We start from the raw sequence: 16,926 nt of genomic DNA, 5'->3' as shown, positions 1-16,926 counted from the left end.
GTGCAGCTCTGCTGTGCTCATGCTCAGTCAAGTGTTCCAGTCTTCAGCAGTTTTGTTCTGACCTGTTTACCTCACATCTCTAGTAATTCAAACCTTCTTCAGATGTGGGGACATGCAGGGATTTGAGAGGCAGTGTCTTGAGTTACGCCTGCTTGATCACAATGATAGGCACCATTCTCAGACTATACCACCTCTGCAGGTAGGTATCCTCGGTGCCTGCAATGTCTCAAGGAGGGGATGTTGGAGAATTTAGTCAGCTTTTCCAGCTCCTTCCAACAGGACTACACAGAAGCAGCTGCTCCAATTTTGTGACAAGTTGACTATTTGGGTAATCATTTTCAAACATGTCTGGGTAATTCTTAGTTGTGAGCTCTTTCTCATAAATTTTTAAATCCCACCTATTTCCCTAGACATATGCATTTTCTTCTTTGGTAACATCTGTCAATATGTCTTAAGCATTTGAGTTCAGCACGTGCTGTTTGTTCATTTAAGAAACCTCATGTTATTCACAGTGTGCTCTTTCCGCCTTCTGCTTCTGGATCCAGATGTGAGCTCTTGGCTTTCTTGCCATGTGGCGTTTGCTCCATTATTGTGACTCTACAACCACCAGCACAATTCAACACTTTCTTTTGTAAACTGCCTTGGTTTTGCCACAGTAAAAAGAAAAGTAACCTAACACAGCACCTCTCCAGGCTCCAAATAACTGGCCAGCTGTACCCCAGAGGGTGAGACGCAGGACAGGGCTGTGGAGATCTTTGAAGGAAAGGAGTTGGGATTAACCTGGGGCTGCACTGGGTGGGAATACTGGTAGCTAGAGAAGATATCCCTGTGGGTCTCAGCCAACCTGGTTCCTTGCTTATCAGCAGATCTGACCATCAATGTGGACATCACTTGCTTTTTTTTTTTTTTTTTTTTTGCCAACAAGTGACATTTATATAAGGAGTTATATGTGCCTGTACATGTTGCATTTTGATCTGAATATGGGAATAGAAATGTAAGATAGGAGAATGGAAAGATAGCTCAGTGGTTAAAAGCACTGGCTATTCTTCTAGATGACCCAGGCTCAATTCCCAGCACCTACATGAAGGCTCAGAACCATGTGTAACTCCAGTCCCAGGCATCTGACGCCCTATTCTGGGCCCTTGAACCCACAGAATCATATGGTAGAAAGACATATGTAGGCAAAATGCTTGTATATATCAGAAACATAGAATAATGAAATGAAAAACACTGAGAGCATTTTTAAAAGGTAGCATGAAGGGCTATGATGTAGTTCATTGGTTCTGCCTTTGCCTACCATGCACAAGGTCCTGTCTGATCCCAGAACACGACACAAACATCTTAGCATTTAAGCTTGGTTACAGTAGCATCTGGCAGATTGAAGGAGGATGATCATAAGCTTGAGGCTGTCCTGTACTACAAAATGAGTTCTGGGCCAGTCTGCAAGCCATGGAGAAGCCTCATCTTTAAAAATCCAGAAGCTAGAGAGAGGGTTCAGCAATTAAGAGCACGGTGCTCTTCTACATGACCCAGAATTGACTCCCTGAGCTGACAAGTGGCTCAGGACTAGTTTCAGGGGACCCGAGGGGCTCTTCAAGCACCCACAGACACACATGCAGACCACACACCCATACACAAAATAAAAACCAATCTTTAACATACATAAACAAAAAACTCCAAACAAACACTAACAAAAGGAGTTTCTCAGACTACTAGTCAGTCCCATGAGAATCAGTCAAATAGACCCCTAACCAACTATGCTGAATAGCTGTGCGGTGACCGAGGTCAGTGTCAAAGGCCCAGAAAGTTCTGCTCAGCCTAGATCAGTGCAGTCTTGAGGACTGAGCTGTGTCTCAAGGATAGACTGATGGCATGTGGCACCGTGTCAGCCTCATGTCCCATGAGCTGTTTCCCCTGAACATCTACTAGTATCTGTGAGGGGCTTTAGGCAAGATGGTGACAACTAAATGGGGAAACAGACAAGTCCATTCCCATAAAGTGACCTTACAGTTGCACTTTCAGTGTTCTGGATGGGCCACAGTCTGATAAGTGTTAATGCTACTCAACTCTGAGTAAGAACAATGGAGTCTGTACTGTGGTCTGTGGGACTCTTCCTCCTGGCTGTCAATATAACCTCAGAGGCAGGCAGGCAGGCATGGAGAACCAAGAGATCCATCCACTCAGGCTGGAAGGATGTGCTCAGCTATTAAAACGTACACTCATAACCAAAACCAAACCAACCAACAAAACAAAACCAAGATAATAAAGAGTTATTCCCAGCACCCACAGCTGTCTCTTTTGCTACAAAACCCAAACCAGACAACCCCCAACCCCTGCCCCAAAACAACAAAAGCCCTTCCACTCCTGGAGGTGGGGTGAGCATACTGCTGGCTAAGCTATGTTCATGCTGAGGAGACACAAAGGCTGGGATGGAAGCAGCAGTTTGGAAAGACTCAAAGGCTTTTACTTCCCAGCATCTAATGAGATGATCATCTTTTGTTTTGTCTTTTTGTCTGTTTTTTTTTTTTTGTTTGTTTTTGTTTTTTTTTTTGTTTTTTCCCCTGACTTTTTAGTTTGTTCATAGGGCAGATTACACTGACAGGTTTTTGTTTGTTTGTTTGTTTTGTTGAAACATCCCTGAATCTCTGGGATGAAGCCCACTTGATCATACTGGATAATCTTAGTGATGTGTTCTTGGATTTGGTTTGCAAGTATTTTTGCATCAATTGTTTATGAGAGAAATTGGCCTGTAATTCTCTTTGTTGAATTTTTGTGTAGTTTGAATACAGTACAACTGTGGCCTCATTAAATGAATTTGGCAGTGTTCCTTCTGTTCCTATTTTTATGGAATAATTTGAGAAGTACTGGTTCTAACTCTTCTTTAAAAGTCTGGTAGAATTCTGTGATGGTTTTAGTCTAACCCTGGGCGTTTTTGGTTGAGAGACTTTTTTTAAATTAACCATTCCATTTGTTTACATCTCAAATGATATCCCACTTCCTGGTTACCCCTCCACAAGTCCTCCATCCTACAACCTCCCTCTCCTCCCTCCCCTTTGCCTCTATGAAGATGCACCCCCATCCACCTACCCTCTCCCACCCCACCCCTCCAGCATCCCCCTATGCTAGGGCCTCCCCTCCCACTGATGTCAGACAAGGCCATCCTCTGCTACATATGTATCTGGAGCCATGGATCCTCCCTTTATATTCCTTGGTTGGTGGTCTAGTCCCTGGGAGCACTGGGTGGTCTGGCCAGCTGAAACTGTTCTTCCTATGTGGTTGCAATTGCACTCCACTCTTCTTGTCTTTCTGCCAGCTCCCCCAGCGGGGTTCCTGAGCTCAGTCTGATGGTTGGCTCTCAACATCCACATCTGCATTGCTGGCTGAACCAGTTGGGAGACTTTTAATGACTGCTTCTATTTCCTTAAGGGTTATAGGCCTATTTAAATTGTTTATTTGGTCTTGATTTAACTTTGGTAAGTGGTATCTATCAAGAAAATTGTCCATTTCTTTTATTTTCCAGTTTTGAGGAGTACAGGTTTTTGAAGTATGACCTAATGATTCTTTGGATTTCCTCATTGTCTGTTGTTACGTCCCCCACCCCCCTTTTGATTTTGTTAATCTGGATATTCTATCTTTTAATTAGTTTGGTTAAAGGCTTGTCTATCTTGTTGATATTCTCAAAGAACCAACTCTATTTTTCTTTGTATTGTTCTCTAATTCTGTTTTATTGATTTCCGCACTCAGTTTGATTATTTCCGTTGTCTTCTCCTCTTGAGTGTGTTTGCTTTTTTTTTTTTTTCTTTTTGTTCTAGAACTTTCAGGTGTGCTGCTAAATTGCTAGTATGAGATCTCTCCAATTTTTTAATATAGGTACTTAGTATAATGAACTTTCCTCTTAGCACAGCTTTCATTGTGCCTCATAAGTTTGGGTATGTTGTGTATTCATTTTCATTGAATTCTAGGAAGTCTTAAATTTCTTTCTTTATTTCTACCTTGACCCAGTAGTCATTCAGTAGAGAGTTGTTCAGTTTTCATGAGTTTGTAGGGTGTTATTTCTGTTGTTGAAATCCATCTTTAATTCATGGTGGTCTGGTAGAATGCAAGGGGTTATTTCAATTGTTTCTATCTGTTGAGACTTGCTTTGTGACTGAGTATGTGGCCAATTTTGGAGAAGGTTCCGTGAGGTTCTGAGAAGATGTATCCCTTTGTGTTTGAGTGAAGTGTTCTGTTTGGTTCATTGAGCCATTATTAGCTCCCTTATTTCTCTCCTTAGTTTCTGACTTGACGAGCTGCCCATTGGTGAGGATCAGGTACTGAAGCCTCCTATTATTAATGTGTGAGGTTCAATTACAGCTTTAGTAATGTTTCTTTTCCAAATGTGTGTACCATTGAGTTTGGGGCATAGATGTTCAGAATTGAGACATCATCTTGGTGGAATTTTTCCTTTGATGAGTGTGAAGTGTCCTTCCCCATCTCCTTCAATTAATTTTGGTTGGAAGTCTACTTTTTGAGATATGAGAATAACTACACCAGTTTGTCTCTTGGGTCCATGTCTATCTTTGATGTTGAGGTGTGTTTCTGGTATGCATCAGAAGGATGGATCCTGTTTTTGCATCTATTCTGTAGACCTGTCTTTTTTTGGGGGGGGGGGGAATATTTATTTATTTATTTATTTATTTATTTATTTTATGTATATAAGTACATTGGTGTGTCAGACACACCAGAAGAGGGCGTTGTATCCCATTACAGATGGTTGTGAGCCACCATGTAGTTGCTGGGAATTGAGGAATTGAACTCAGGACCTCTGGAAGAGCAGTCAGTGCTCTTAACCACTGAACCATCTCTCTAGCCCCAGGCCTATCTTTTTATTGGGAATTAAGTCTATTGATATTGAGAGATATTAATGAACAATGATTGTAAATTCCTGTTATTTTGTTGTTGCTGTTAGTGTGTCTGTCAGTCATTCCCTTCTTTTGGTTTTGCTAGTGTTTTATTTCCTGTATTTTCATGGGTGTAGTTAACCTCCTTGGGCTGGAGTTTTCCCATATGGGTCTGACCTAGCTCCTCTGCATATGTTATGGTTGTGTAGCTTAGTTTGTTGTTCTTTTGGGATTCCTAACAGTGGTGACAGGGGTGTCTCTGACTCTTTTGCCTGCTTTTGGGAGCCTCCTCCTCTTACTGGGTTGCCTTGTCCAGCCTTAATATGAGGAATGTACCTACTCTTATTGTAACTTATATGCCTGGTTTGGTTAATATCCCTGGGAGACCTGCCTTTTTTGAAGGGAAACAGGAGTGAATCTAGGGTAGAGGGGAAGTGGGGGGGGGGAGGGGCTGGGAAGAGAGGAGGTAGGGAAAACTGCAGTCAAGATGTAATATATGAAGGAATAAATAAAAGAAGAAAAAAAAATACATGGACTTGTTAGTCAGCTGCACAAAAACAATCAAGATGGAGTTGATGCTGTATTTCCAGAGCTGTGTGGCCATGGCCACAGACTTACCAAGGAGGAAGGGCAGCCCGGAACCAACTGGCCCTGGGCTCTTCGTCAAGTTACTACTATCTCTGTGCCACTGGGAGTAAATACTCACTCTCACCTCTTGCTCCACTTCAGAAAAAAAGACTTCACATCAGCTCATTTTCAACAAAGACCATTTGTTCTCAATTACCCGTGCAAGGTAACTGTTCTATCCCACTGCTTCTCCCTGTATGGTGGTTTGTATACTGTGGGGGCAGAAACTTAACTACTGAAACTTGTGTTTGGTATGGAAGACACCTCTACTCACAGCATAGCTTCAGAACAGGTAAGTAGACACGGATAGTTCCTGGTTGTCACAATCTATAGAGAACTTGATAGGGTTAGCAGTGCTGCCTTACAATCCTATGTACAAGGTTCATACTAAAATCACAACAGCAGTCATTACTTTTGAGAAATATTAGTTGATGGCAGAGGTAGACAAACTTTCCTTCCTTCCTTCCTCTCCACCCTCCATCCCGACTCTGTAGCTCAGACTGGTCTAGAAAGTAAATAACCCAGACTAGTCTCTAACTAGCAGCAGTTCTCCTTGCCTCAGTGTCCAAAATGCTGTTTCTAAAAATATGAACTATTATATCTACAAAGCTTTTTCATCATTATTGTTGTTGTTGTTGAGACAGGGTATATATAACCCTGGCTGGCCTTTTCCTCAGAGATTTTCCTGCTTCTCCTCCCAAGGGACAAATATCAAGATATCCTACAGATCCTATGTAAATATTTATGATGTAATTATCTAGAATGTAAAAATAATGTTCAGCCCCAGCAACAGTAAGATAGGTGGCTGGTCAGTACTGACCACGAGCTGTATAGTTTGCCAGTTTCTTATCTCCAGCATCACTTGAACATGATCCTGCTTCTTTGAAAATCTGCTGTTCAGAATGAGCTTGTTTCTGCCCTTCATAAACCATGGGCCAAGGGCCACAGTGGCTGTGTATAACAAGGTACAGTCCTGGTGGGCTTACCTGCTTCCGATAGGGTGTGATAACACCTATGTCCTTGGAAGACACTTGACTGGAGACATTCCGGGCCAAGAGGCAACAGTAGCGCATGACCTGGACAGCCTCAGCCGGGCTGAACCATGATGGGCTTCTCCCTTCACGAGCCTCATTTCCCTGAGTTAGTGAGAAGATAAAATGTCATTTACCCAGTAATGTTGTTTATCAAGTAGGTACTACGTGTTGTGGATTTGATTTATTATTTATGTTAACTAGGTTCCTAAATCACATGATAATCAGCACATCTGCTTGTAAGATGCTGACAGTCCCTGCTCCCAGCAGAGATACTGCTAAGATGTAAGAGCTGGGGGTTGTGGCCCACGAGAGCTGTAGGTCTGGGTCTGTGGCGACCAGGATGGAAAATAGGTTTTAATAAGTAATAATTCAAGAATATTGGAGGGGGTAAGAGTGTGTTAGCAGCAGGGAGGTTTGGAAGTGCTCAGCCATTGTGTTAAGACATATTATGTGTGTGTGTGTGTGTGTGTGTGTCTGTCTGTCTTTCTTTCATTCGTTAATTGAAAACATCTGGGCAGGGTAACGATAAGCAGGAGCACACTACCGCTCCAACTACGAATATACAGTAAACACAACAGAAACAAACATCCCTACTCCCATACAGAGTATATAATCTAGCAGGACAATTATCATTAAATAATTTGGAAATTAGGACCATCTTTTTAAATAAACCTTTTTTTTTCCTTCTTCAGACAGGGTTTTGGTGTACAGACCTGACTGGGCTGGAACTCACTATGTAGACCAGGATGCCCTTGGCCTGAGTGCTGGGATTAAAGGCATGTGCCATCACACCTGGCTAACTAAAGATGTTTTGGGACAGAGTTTCACCATGTAGCCAAAACTGCCCTGGAATTTGCTATGTAGATCACGTTGGCTTCAAATACAAATTAATCTGTCTCTGTCTCCTACGTGTTAGGATTAAAGGCCTATGCCACTATGCCTAGCCTAAGATACACACTATACAAGTATGAAGGACTGACTGCACAAATCTACCATTTCCTGGCCAGGAATGGGAGGCATAAACACAGGGATCTTTGTGAGTTCAATGCTAGCCTGATCTATGTAGTAAGTTACAGGACAGCCAGAGCTATTTAATAGAGAGACAGTTTTAAACAGCATTGACAACTCCTCCACACCCAAACAAAACAAAAACCAAAAACTAAAAAGCCCAAAATCAACTTTTGGGGATTTATGGCACTGGGGAGAGGCCATGGAAAAACTCATGTAACTTAACCAAGGATTGACAATCCTTGGCAATCATGTGGTCAAGAGTGGCCCACGTTAGAGAAATGGCATTTAGGGCCCTGATGTGAGACAGCTCACAGATCACTAGACAAGAGAGAAGCCATTGAATGCCAATGCCCACAACAATATAAAAGCAGATGGCAGGACATGAGGAGGAGCTGGCCATTAGTCCCCATAGGCTGCAGTAAGGAACTAGGCACAGGGCAGGTGGTCTTACCACTAGGGTTGGTTGTGGCATCTTCCCCACTTCAGCTACAGGGCTCTCCTTCAGCCAACTTGGGTTATATCTAAAGCAATTCCTTGAGACTAGGTGTTTCTCATCTTGAACAAATCCTTCCTCAAAACATGATGGAACACACTGCTGTGACTACAGGCATTCAGACCAGGACAGAACAGGCAGCTCAACACTTGCTGGGGTCCACACTAGCCCCACGTTGGACACCAAAAAATGTTGAGAGCTGCACTAGCCCCACGTTTGGGCGGCCACTGTATCCCAGCCCAAGCTGCTGCTCCGGTCCGAGGGTCGGGGTTCAGCAAGAGCGAGAGTGAGGACGGACTCGAAGAATGCAGACCAGACAGAGTGTAATTCAATCCCGTTTATTCTTCAGTCTAAGTCCTAAGTCTTGAGTTCCTAGTGCCTAGTCCCTAGCTCCTAGTCCCTCCAAGTTCCAAGTTACTTCTTCCAAGTTCTCTTCCAAGTGCCTGCTACCTGTCTTCTCTCTGCTGTGTCTGGTTCTCTCTAAAGTGTCTCCCTAATGTCTGATGTGTCTGATTTTGATCTATTCTGTCTCTGCCTTTTATATGTCTCACTTCTAAGTCACACCTTTTGGTCACACCTTTAATCATGCCCTTAGGTCTTGTCTCTAAATCTTATCTCTAAATTACACTCTTAAGTCACACACCTTTAATCTCACACACCTTTAATCTCACACACCTTTAATCTCAAGGCATCTAAAACAAGATGTTATCGGAGTGTGCTCAGCTGTTGTAGGCTATTGTAATCCAAGTCACATGTCAGGGTATATGGCTCAAGATGGCTGCAAAGCTGATAGCTGCTTTCTGCTAAAAGTCGGCCCCCAACAAACACTACCCATCTAAATATGGTAAAATGATTTTTTAAAAAGGTATTTATTTTTATTCTATGTCTATGTTTTGCCTGCATGTATGTATGTGTACCATGTCTGTGTCTGATGCCCTTGGAGTGCAGAGGAAGGACTGGAGTTACAGATGGTTGTGAACTGCCATGTGGATGCTGGAAATCAAATTCAGGTCCTCTGGAAGAGCAGCCACTGCTCTTAAACCTCTGAACCATCTCTTCAGCCCTCAACACTAAAGCTTAAAAAAAAAAGATTTATTATTATTTGTCTGAATATATTGAAGGTGCCCATGGAGGCCAGAAGAGGGAGCTGGCTGATCTCCTGGAGATGGAGTGACAGACAGGTGGTTATGAAATGCCTAACGTAGATGCTGGGAACTGCACTGCAGTCTCTCACAAGAGCAAGGAGGACTCCTAACCACTGGGCTACCACTCCAGCCCTACACTAATGCTTCCCATGTTCAAAGGACATACCCAACAGAGCAAAATGAGAACACAAAACAGAGAAAACACTTGCAAATAAGGTAAGGCATCATATCTCAACAACACAGAACTCTTATAACTCAATGACAACCCTGGTCCTAATAAAACGAGTTAATATGGCCAAGGACCTGAGCAGGCACATCTCTGAAGAAGGACTGGAGTGAAAGCTTACAGCACAGCATTGCCTGCTGGTAATCTTAGCACTGGGGACACAGAAAGCAGGCTCCTGGGAGCTTACAGGCCAACCAGCCCAGATAAAGTAGCAAGTTTCAATGGAGTGTGGTGGAATCTATCTTTAATACCACACATGCTTAATCAATCCCAGCACTTAGGTGGCAGAAAATATGGGTCTCTGTGATTCTGAGGCCAGCTGATGTACACACTGAGGTACAGGCTAGCCAGAGCTATATAGTGAGACTGTTTCTAAATAAATAAATAAATAAATAAATAAATGTTAAAAAAAACAAAAGAAGTAAATTCTGACATGCTGTGACATGGATAAACCCTGAGGACATTATGCTGATGAATATGACTGCATGATCCCCTTACAAGAGGTCTACAGAGTGGTCAAATTCATAGGGGTTTCCAGAAGCAGGGCTAGTGGGGAAGTAAGATTTTGTAGGGGTAGAGTTTCAGTTTTGCAAGATGGAAAGGTTCTAGAGATTGTTGGCTAAGAAAATATGAATACTCAACAGTGTTGAACTTCACACTTAAAAATGGCTAGCACAGTTAAGTCTGTGCTGTGTATTTCACCATGACCTTACATATGAGCAAAGCTGGCATGATGTGCACAGACAGAATAGTGTTTTTATATATAATTTATTCTTTTGTCACCTATGACCCTTATAAGTATCTTAAATAACCACTGAGCCAACTTTCCAACTCCCCACTTTTATTTATTTATTTATTTATTTTAAGACAAGGTCTCACTATGTAGACCAGACTGGCCTGGAACTCTTAAGAAATCTTCCTGCTGCTGCCTCCTGAGTATTGAGATTAAAAAGGTAGCATCACCACACTGGGCTTCAGAATTTTTAAGGTGAGGAGAAAAGATCAATAGCAAAAATAAGGAAAATGTGGAAACAACACAAATAAAGGTAAAGAAAAAACAAAACCTAACAAAGAGAGCTGATTTGACTAAATTGGATTAAACATGACACCCAGCTGCTTTTAAGAAAAACCTAAAATAAAATACATTGAATGGCCAGACATGGAGGTAAACTACTTTAATCACAGTACTCAGAAGACAGAAGCAGATGGATCTCTGTGAGTTTGAGGCCAGCCTGCTCTTCAGAGTGAGTTCAGCCCAGCCATAGTTACATGGTGAGACCCTTGTGTGTGTGTGTGTGTGTGTGTGTGTGTGTGTCTGTCTGTCTGTCTGTCTCTCTCTCTCTCTCACACACACACACACACACAAACAACAAAGAAAGAAAAAAAAAATACAATGAATAAAAATGAAATTCAAAGCTACCCTCAGCAATGAGTTACAAAAGACCCTTTCTCAAAACACCCAAAGCAAGCAAACAAAGGGCCCTAATAAAAATAGAAATGAGGGCCAAGCATAGTGGTGCACAACTTTACTCATGGCACCCAGGAGGTGGAGACAGGAATAGCTCGGTGAGATCAAGGCCGGCTCTTTCCAGGGCAGCCAGAGAGCCACATTAGTGATGCTCTATCCAAAGGGCACCAACAACAAACAACAAAAACAATCAACCAACCAACCAACCAACCAACCAACCAAAAAAAAAAAAAAAAAAAAAAAACCCACAAAACCCCAAAAACAAAAAAACCCCAAAACCCAAAGCAAAACAAAACCCAAAACCCAAAAGCTGTTAATTAGGCCTTAAGAAAAGTGCTTTTTGTCAGATATGGTAGCTCAGTCTATAATCAAAACACTTGGAAGGGGGAGCAGAAGGATGCAAAATTCAGTCAGTTTGGGCTACAGAGTGAGCTCTGTGTCATGAATCAATCTCTCTCTCTCTCTCTCTCTCTCTCTCTCTCTCTCTCTCTCTCTCTCTCTCTCTCTCTCTCACACACACACACACACACACACACACACAGTGTGCATGGCCTGGGGGAGAAATGAAGAAGAGCCGGTCTGGTCCTTATTACAGCACCTGAATCTATGTACAGCCTGAACCTGTGTCCTTATTAAAACAGAAGGTACAAGGATTAAAAAGAATACTAGTAGGATAGGAGCTGCTGGTCAGGGGGCTGCATCCTATTTCTCTTGCCTGTAGTTGCCTCCCAGAGGTAGAAGGTAAATCCCGATTGCTGAAGATAACATACACTCTGGACACAGGACTTGGATTCAGGCTGGATCTGACCTACAAGCTTCCTCCTTGAGAACTGGCTTTCTTTCATAATAACAGAAGGTGCTATAATAAGATGCCAGAGGAGGTAAGAAACCAGCCCTGCACCGCTGTGACACCTCTGAACCACAATGACCACCAAGGGAAGACACTCCTAAAGGTGTAGGAACGGTACTCCTATCTTGGTGGTAACCACAAGCTGTCTAAATTACGGACTGTTCGACAGATGGGCAACCTGCCAGCCTCCCAGGGCTGATGAGGTCATGGCCCTTAGAGGAGAACCTACCAAGTGAGCATAATTCCTAGTACATTCTCAATATTCCCACCACTCATCAGAGAAGCTTCCCTTTGCAGCAGAGACAGTCACATCAGACTTCAACTGCTCAAAATTCAGTGAACTACACTACTGGTCATGGGGTGCCCATTCTCAATGGGAACATACAACATAACACATGCACCTAAAGCTCAGGGGACATCATGAAAAGATGGGGCTGGGAAGACTGTATGTAGGAGCCAGAGGAACAGAAAGTCAGCTGTGGGATCACGTCTTTTAGAAATGATGGGGAAGCTATGTCCACTCAACAATATGGGTATCTAAACAAGAACTAAAAAATGACACCAGAAGTCATGCTTTTGTGGAAAGAAAAACCTCACTAGATCCCACCCAACACAAAGAACTACAGGCAACTTAAGGACTGCTGATAGCATGAGAATTAGGATAAGCCCCTAACTGGTTATCCAACACCAAGTGGTCAGCCTAAAATCATACACATACAAGCAACGCGTAACTGGCTCAGCAGGTTATGTTTATGTATTTATACATGTATATAACAGTAACAAAGAAAAAGAGAATGTGAACTTGAGAGGGAGCAAGGGGGTGCATGGAAAAGGTGTGAGGGGAGGAGAAGAAAAGGGCAGCAAAGAGGAGTGACTAAAGACAAAAGCTGAAGTAATGAGGCAGGCAAGCAGAGACAGGTCAACTTGTCTGGTTTCTTAGTTGCTCCAGAGGATGAGGACCTGAGGTTTTAGGTTCCTACGGCTTCTCAGTGTCCCTGCTCAGTGATGCAACTAAAGCAAAAAGCAGCATAGCTCAAGTGTCCCATGCATAATATACACCATGGTTTCTCCATTGACATTTCCTTGCGGCACAGAGATCACAGCTTCCTTTGGGCCTGTTTTGTGAAATCTGGGGTGGTCAGTCCTACCCTAAGCATGCCCTAAAACACCTGAGACATTTGTCTGGTACATCCAAAGCACAGGTGTGCATGATGACATTCTGTCTCCTGTGAGCAGAGGATCCAAGTGTGCAGTGAACAAGGGCCAGGCCTGCCAGCAACACTGCAGCCAATCCACACAGGGATGTGGTCCTTTCTGCTCAAACTGGTTGTGGACTACACTCTCTGCTGGATATACTGCTTGTCCCCGTTACGTTCTGAGGGCCTAGGAAAGAATTCAGCAGATAATCTGACATTTACAAACTACTGAAATATAGCTAAATTAATTGCAGTGATCTCTGATGATTCTCCCACCATCTCTACGTCCATTGGACTATAAGATGGACTTTTTCCACAGCAGAATCAGGGCTCTGCCCTTGGCAGCTTCCAGGTCTCAGTCTCTTTACAGCTCATCCAGTGGTCTAACCAGATTACTTTCTTATCCCTGTGACACCCCTAGATGTAATCTGCATGGCTTGCCCTGCTGACCCTCACAACTGCCCAGACTACACAGACAAGCAAGACTGCTCACATCTTATTGCTGAATGATCTCAGGGAACTCTGCCTGCCTGGTGCAGACCCACCAGTTAAAAGTGTCCAGAGAAGTCAGGCGTGGGGCTTCCACATGTAATCCTAGCACTAAGGGAACTGAGGGGAAGGGATCGTAAGTTCGAGGTCAGCTCGGGCTGGCAAGACTGTTACAAACAAGCAAAGGCAGGAGATGTGACTCGGTATGTAGAACACTTGCCAAACATGCATGAAGCTCTTGGTTTGACTTCCAGCACTGGATAAACCAGGTGTGGTGGGGCATGCATATAAAACCTAGGACTTGGAGGCAGGAACAGTGGAACCACAAGTTGAAGGTCACTCTGAGTTATATGTCAAGTTCAAGGCAAACCTGGTACACGAGACCCTGTCTCAAAAAGCAAACAAAGCAAACCAAAACACAACACAACCAAACACCTGCCCATCAGAAACTGGTGAGATATTACCCTGGGCCAAGCAAAGGCTCTGTCCACAATTACTGTTTCCCTCTCACAGAATGTGTGTTCCCTGACCTCCATACATGACTTTTAGGTTGCCATGTACTCCCAGGGCCTTTTGGTGACCAAATATATATTTCCACCAGTTTCCCAGTGACTGATAGGCACTTTCCTGTCAAAATCCTCTATATTAGGTGGAACGTGGTGGTGCATGTCTTAATCCCAGAACTCAGGAGGCAGAGGCAGGTGGATTTCTGTGTGTTCAGTGCCAGGCTGGTCTACAAAGTGGGTTCCAGGCAGTCAGAGCTACATAGTAAAAACCTGTGTGGAAAAAAAATCCCCTATATCCACTGGTATTTTTGGACTATGTTCCACCAACTTGTACCTTTATTGTCAACTACACGTATGCGCACCCCCACCCCTTACACACTTTGTCTATGTGGTACTGAAGACTGAACCCAGAGTCTTACACATGCCAGGCAAGCCGTCTGCTGATAAGCCGCATACCTAACATAAAATGCATACTGGAAACTCTCATTGACTCTAACTTTGTAGTATGTTTTGTAACATACCAAGTCTAATGATTCATTTGTCTGGTTCTTTTTGGCAATATCAAAAATTGAATTTAGGGATATCTATCTATCTATCTATCTATCTATCTATCTATCTATCTATCTATCTCCTCTCCTCTCCTTTCCTTCTTTCTTTCTTTTTGGTTTTTTTGAGACAGGGTTTCTCTGTGTAGCCCTGGCTGTCCTGGAACTAACTCACTCTGTAGACCAGGCTAGCCTCGAACTCAGAAATCCGCCTGCCTCTGCCTCCCAAGTGCTGGGATTAAAGGCGTGCGCCACCACTGCCCGGCTATCATTTTCTTTTATAAAACACTTTCAACTGTCAGTAAAACTGTTGTCATAAAAAGCCAGTGCTGATTTTTATTTATTTTTGTTTGTTTTTGTTTTTAAAGTCAGGGTTTCTTCTTTGTGTAGCCCTGGCTGTTCTGAAACTTACTTTGTAGATCAGACTGGCCTTGAACTCAGAAATCTGCCTCTCTGCCTCTGCCTCTGCCTCCGGAGCGCTAGAATTAAAGGTGTGCACACCATTGTCTGGCACACCTGTGGTGATTTTTAAAAATCTGACTATATTAAATATATAGGTTAATTTTGGAAGAACTGGCTTCTCTAAGACCACCTTGAACTTCTGTCTGTGAACACACCGTCATGTGCTCAAGCACAGCTTTGTGCCTGTGCTGCACAGTAGCACTGGGTATGCCTCACAACGCTCATTTCTGGACACACCAGTGAGATCCCTTCCACTCTAACTGACATTTGTCTTTCCTGATGGCTGGAGGCTTCTGAGGATGGACAGAGTCCCCAGATCTTGAGGAGGGTACTCCAGGAGAAGCACTGTACACCAGGGCTGGGTAAGCACTGACAAACAGGCTCAGAGAGGGTGCTCCAGAGCTACCTGCACACACGTCTTCAAAACCACTTCTAACAGATCCAGACACCTTTCTTCTAAAGGTTTAGAGAGAATCTGAGGCAGGGATTGTGCTTGGAAGACCAGGCTATGGGAGAAAAGGGATACTGACACCATCTTCCCTTCTGGATTATAACTCAAGTCCTCTCCTTCTGGGAGGATGGATATAAAACTTGATCTCTGGTTCTGACAACCAAATTCATAATACAAACTACTTTTAGTGAGTATCTGTAATTTACTTTAGCTTGTAAACATCTATATCCCATTCTGTGAGGTCCTGTAGGAAGGAGACGTGGCCTCGTCATTCCCCAACCTCTGGATGTGGGGTTCAGTGCCTGGCTGACTGGTTCTTGTGGGATTTTAATAGATTCTGGTCCTGACGGTGGGGCCAGTATTGTTGTCATGTCAGACCTTGGTGCCTTACATCTCAGCCTCTTTTTCTAATACAAGATTTACCTTTCTTTTTCATTGTGTGTGTTTGTGTGTGTATGGTAATGCAAGTGTTCATGGAAGCTTAAGGCATCAGATCTAGAGCTGGCGCTGCAGCTGTCTATATGCCACCTGATCGAGTGTTGGGAATTTAACAGAGGTCTGCAAGAGTGAGACAAACCCTTAGCCACTGAGCCATCTCCAGCCCATCCCCCAGACTTCTAATCTACACTTTTGAGCTCTTGGACACTGGTCTGTGTCTCTTCTTGGAACCCAGTATTTGTCTAATGTAAGCAGCAAAGGATGCTGGCCTACAATATCTACTCTTAAGTCATTTCTGTATGGAGTCTCTCTGATAGGAGAGCTCAGGGGCAGCACCCGTCGTCCTCGCCCGCAGGCTCATAGGCAATGCTTGGCTAATGATGTAGTACTGACGGGACATACAACATTGAGAACCACACAGGATGGGCTTTGAGCCAAGCTGCCTCCTCTTCCCTTCCCTTCTTGTATCACCTGATGCAAGAAGTACTCAGTAGCCACCGCAGACTTACCCTCACTCCATGGAAGATGAGTGGGAAGCCTTTTCTGGGCAGCTTCTCCCAGCCCAGCAGTGAAGTCACTACTTTGGGATCCGCACAGACCTCAAGCTCCCTATGGTAGAACAGGCGTGAGGGCAGTGCCAGCAGAGCTGAGTGGGACCTGTAGTTCTTCACGAGCTTTGTGACCTGTGGGGAAGAGGTAGGCATAGGCTATAGAGTCAAAGCCATACAGCTCCTGTCTGCATTATGCCCCCATTGTCCTTGCAAAGCAAATTCTAAACTAACCAGCTTAATGCTGACTCCATGAGGAAGCCCCCTGCTCCTGCCTAGTTCTCACTATTAACTTGAAATCTGATGCCAGGCCAAGTTTCTCAGATGACTCTGAACCTCGAGGAGGGATGAAGGCCTCTTTTGTGAGTCATCCTGGTCCTGGCTGCTGAGTCTCTAAGTGGATGCTTTGCACGAAGCCCCGCAGAGCTCTGACTTAGTGCTGGCTGCTGTAGAGCCCTGCATACCTTTGGTTATAGGGACAGCACCATGATGAGGAAAACAGTTTTGCCTCCAACTGCTTGGGAGGCTGGTGCAATACAAGCTTCTGAACTTGTTTC

The 16,926-nt window shown here is 43.8% G+C and overlaps 1 protein-coding gene across 2 annotated transcripts in view; it reads right to left on the bottom strand.

Moving 5' to 3' along the window:
• Positions 1 to 16,926, bottom strand: part of Mov10l1 (Mov10 like RNA helicase 1) — a 65,004-nt gene that overhangs the window by 2,830 nt on the left and 45,248 nt on the right. For both annotated transcript variants that reach the window (XM_076912298.1, XM_076912299.1), the window contains exons 22-23: positions 16,331 to 16,504; positions 6,494 to 6,643 (exon numbers count right to left, since the gene is read on the bottom strand). In XM_076912298.1, coding sequence (XP_076768413.1) covers positions 6,494 to 6,643; positions 16,331 to 16,504 — 324 coding nt within the window. The remainder of the gene's footprint in view (positions 1 to 6,493; positions 6,644 to 16,330; positions 16,505 to 16,926) is intronic.

Source organism: Arvicanthis niloticus, chromosome 13, assembly GCF_011762505.2.
Source record: "Arvicanthis niloticus isolate mArvNil1 chromosome 13, mArvNil1.pat.X, whole genome shotgun sequence".
NCBI classification, from domain to species: Eukaryota; Metazoa; Chordata; class Mammalia; order Rodentia; family Muridae; genus Arvicanthis; species Arvicanthis niloticus.
This window is presented reverse-complemented; position numbering and strand designations above follow the sequence as displayed.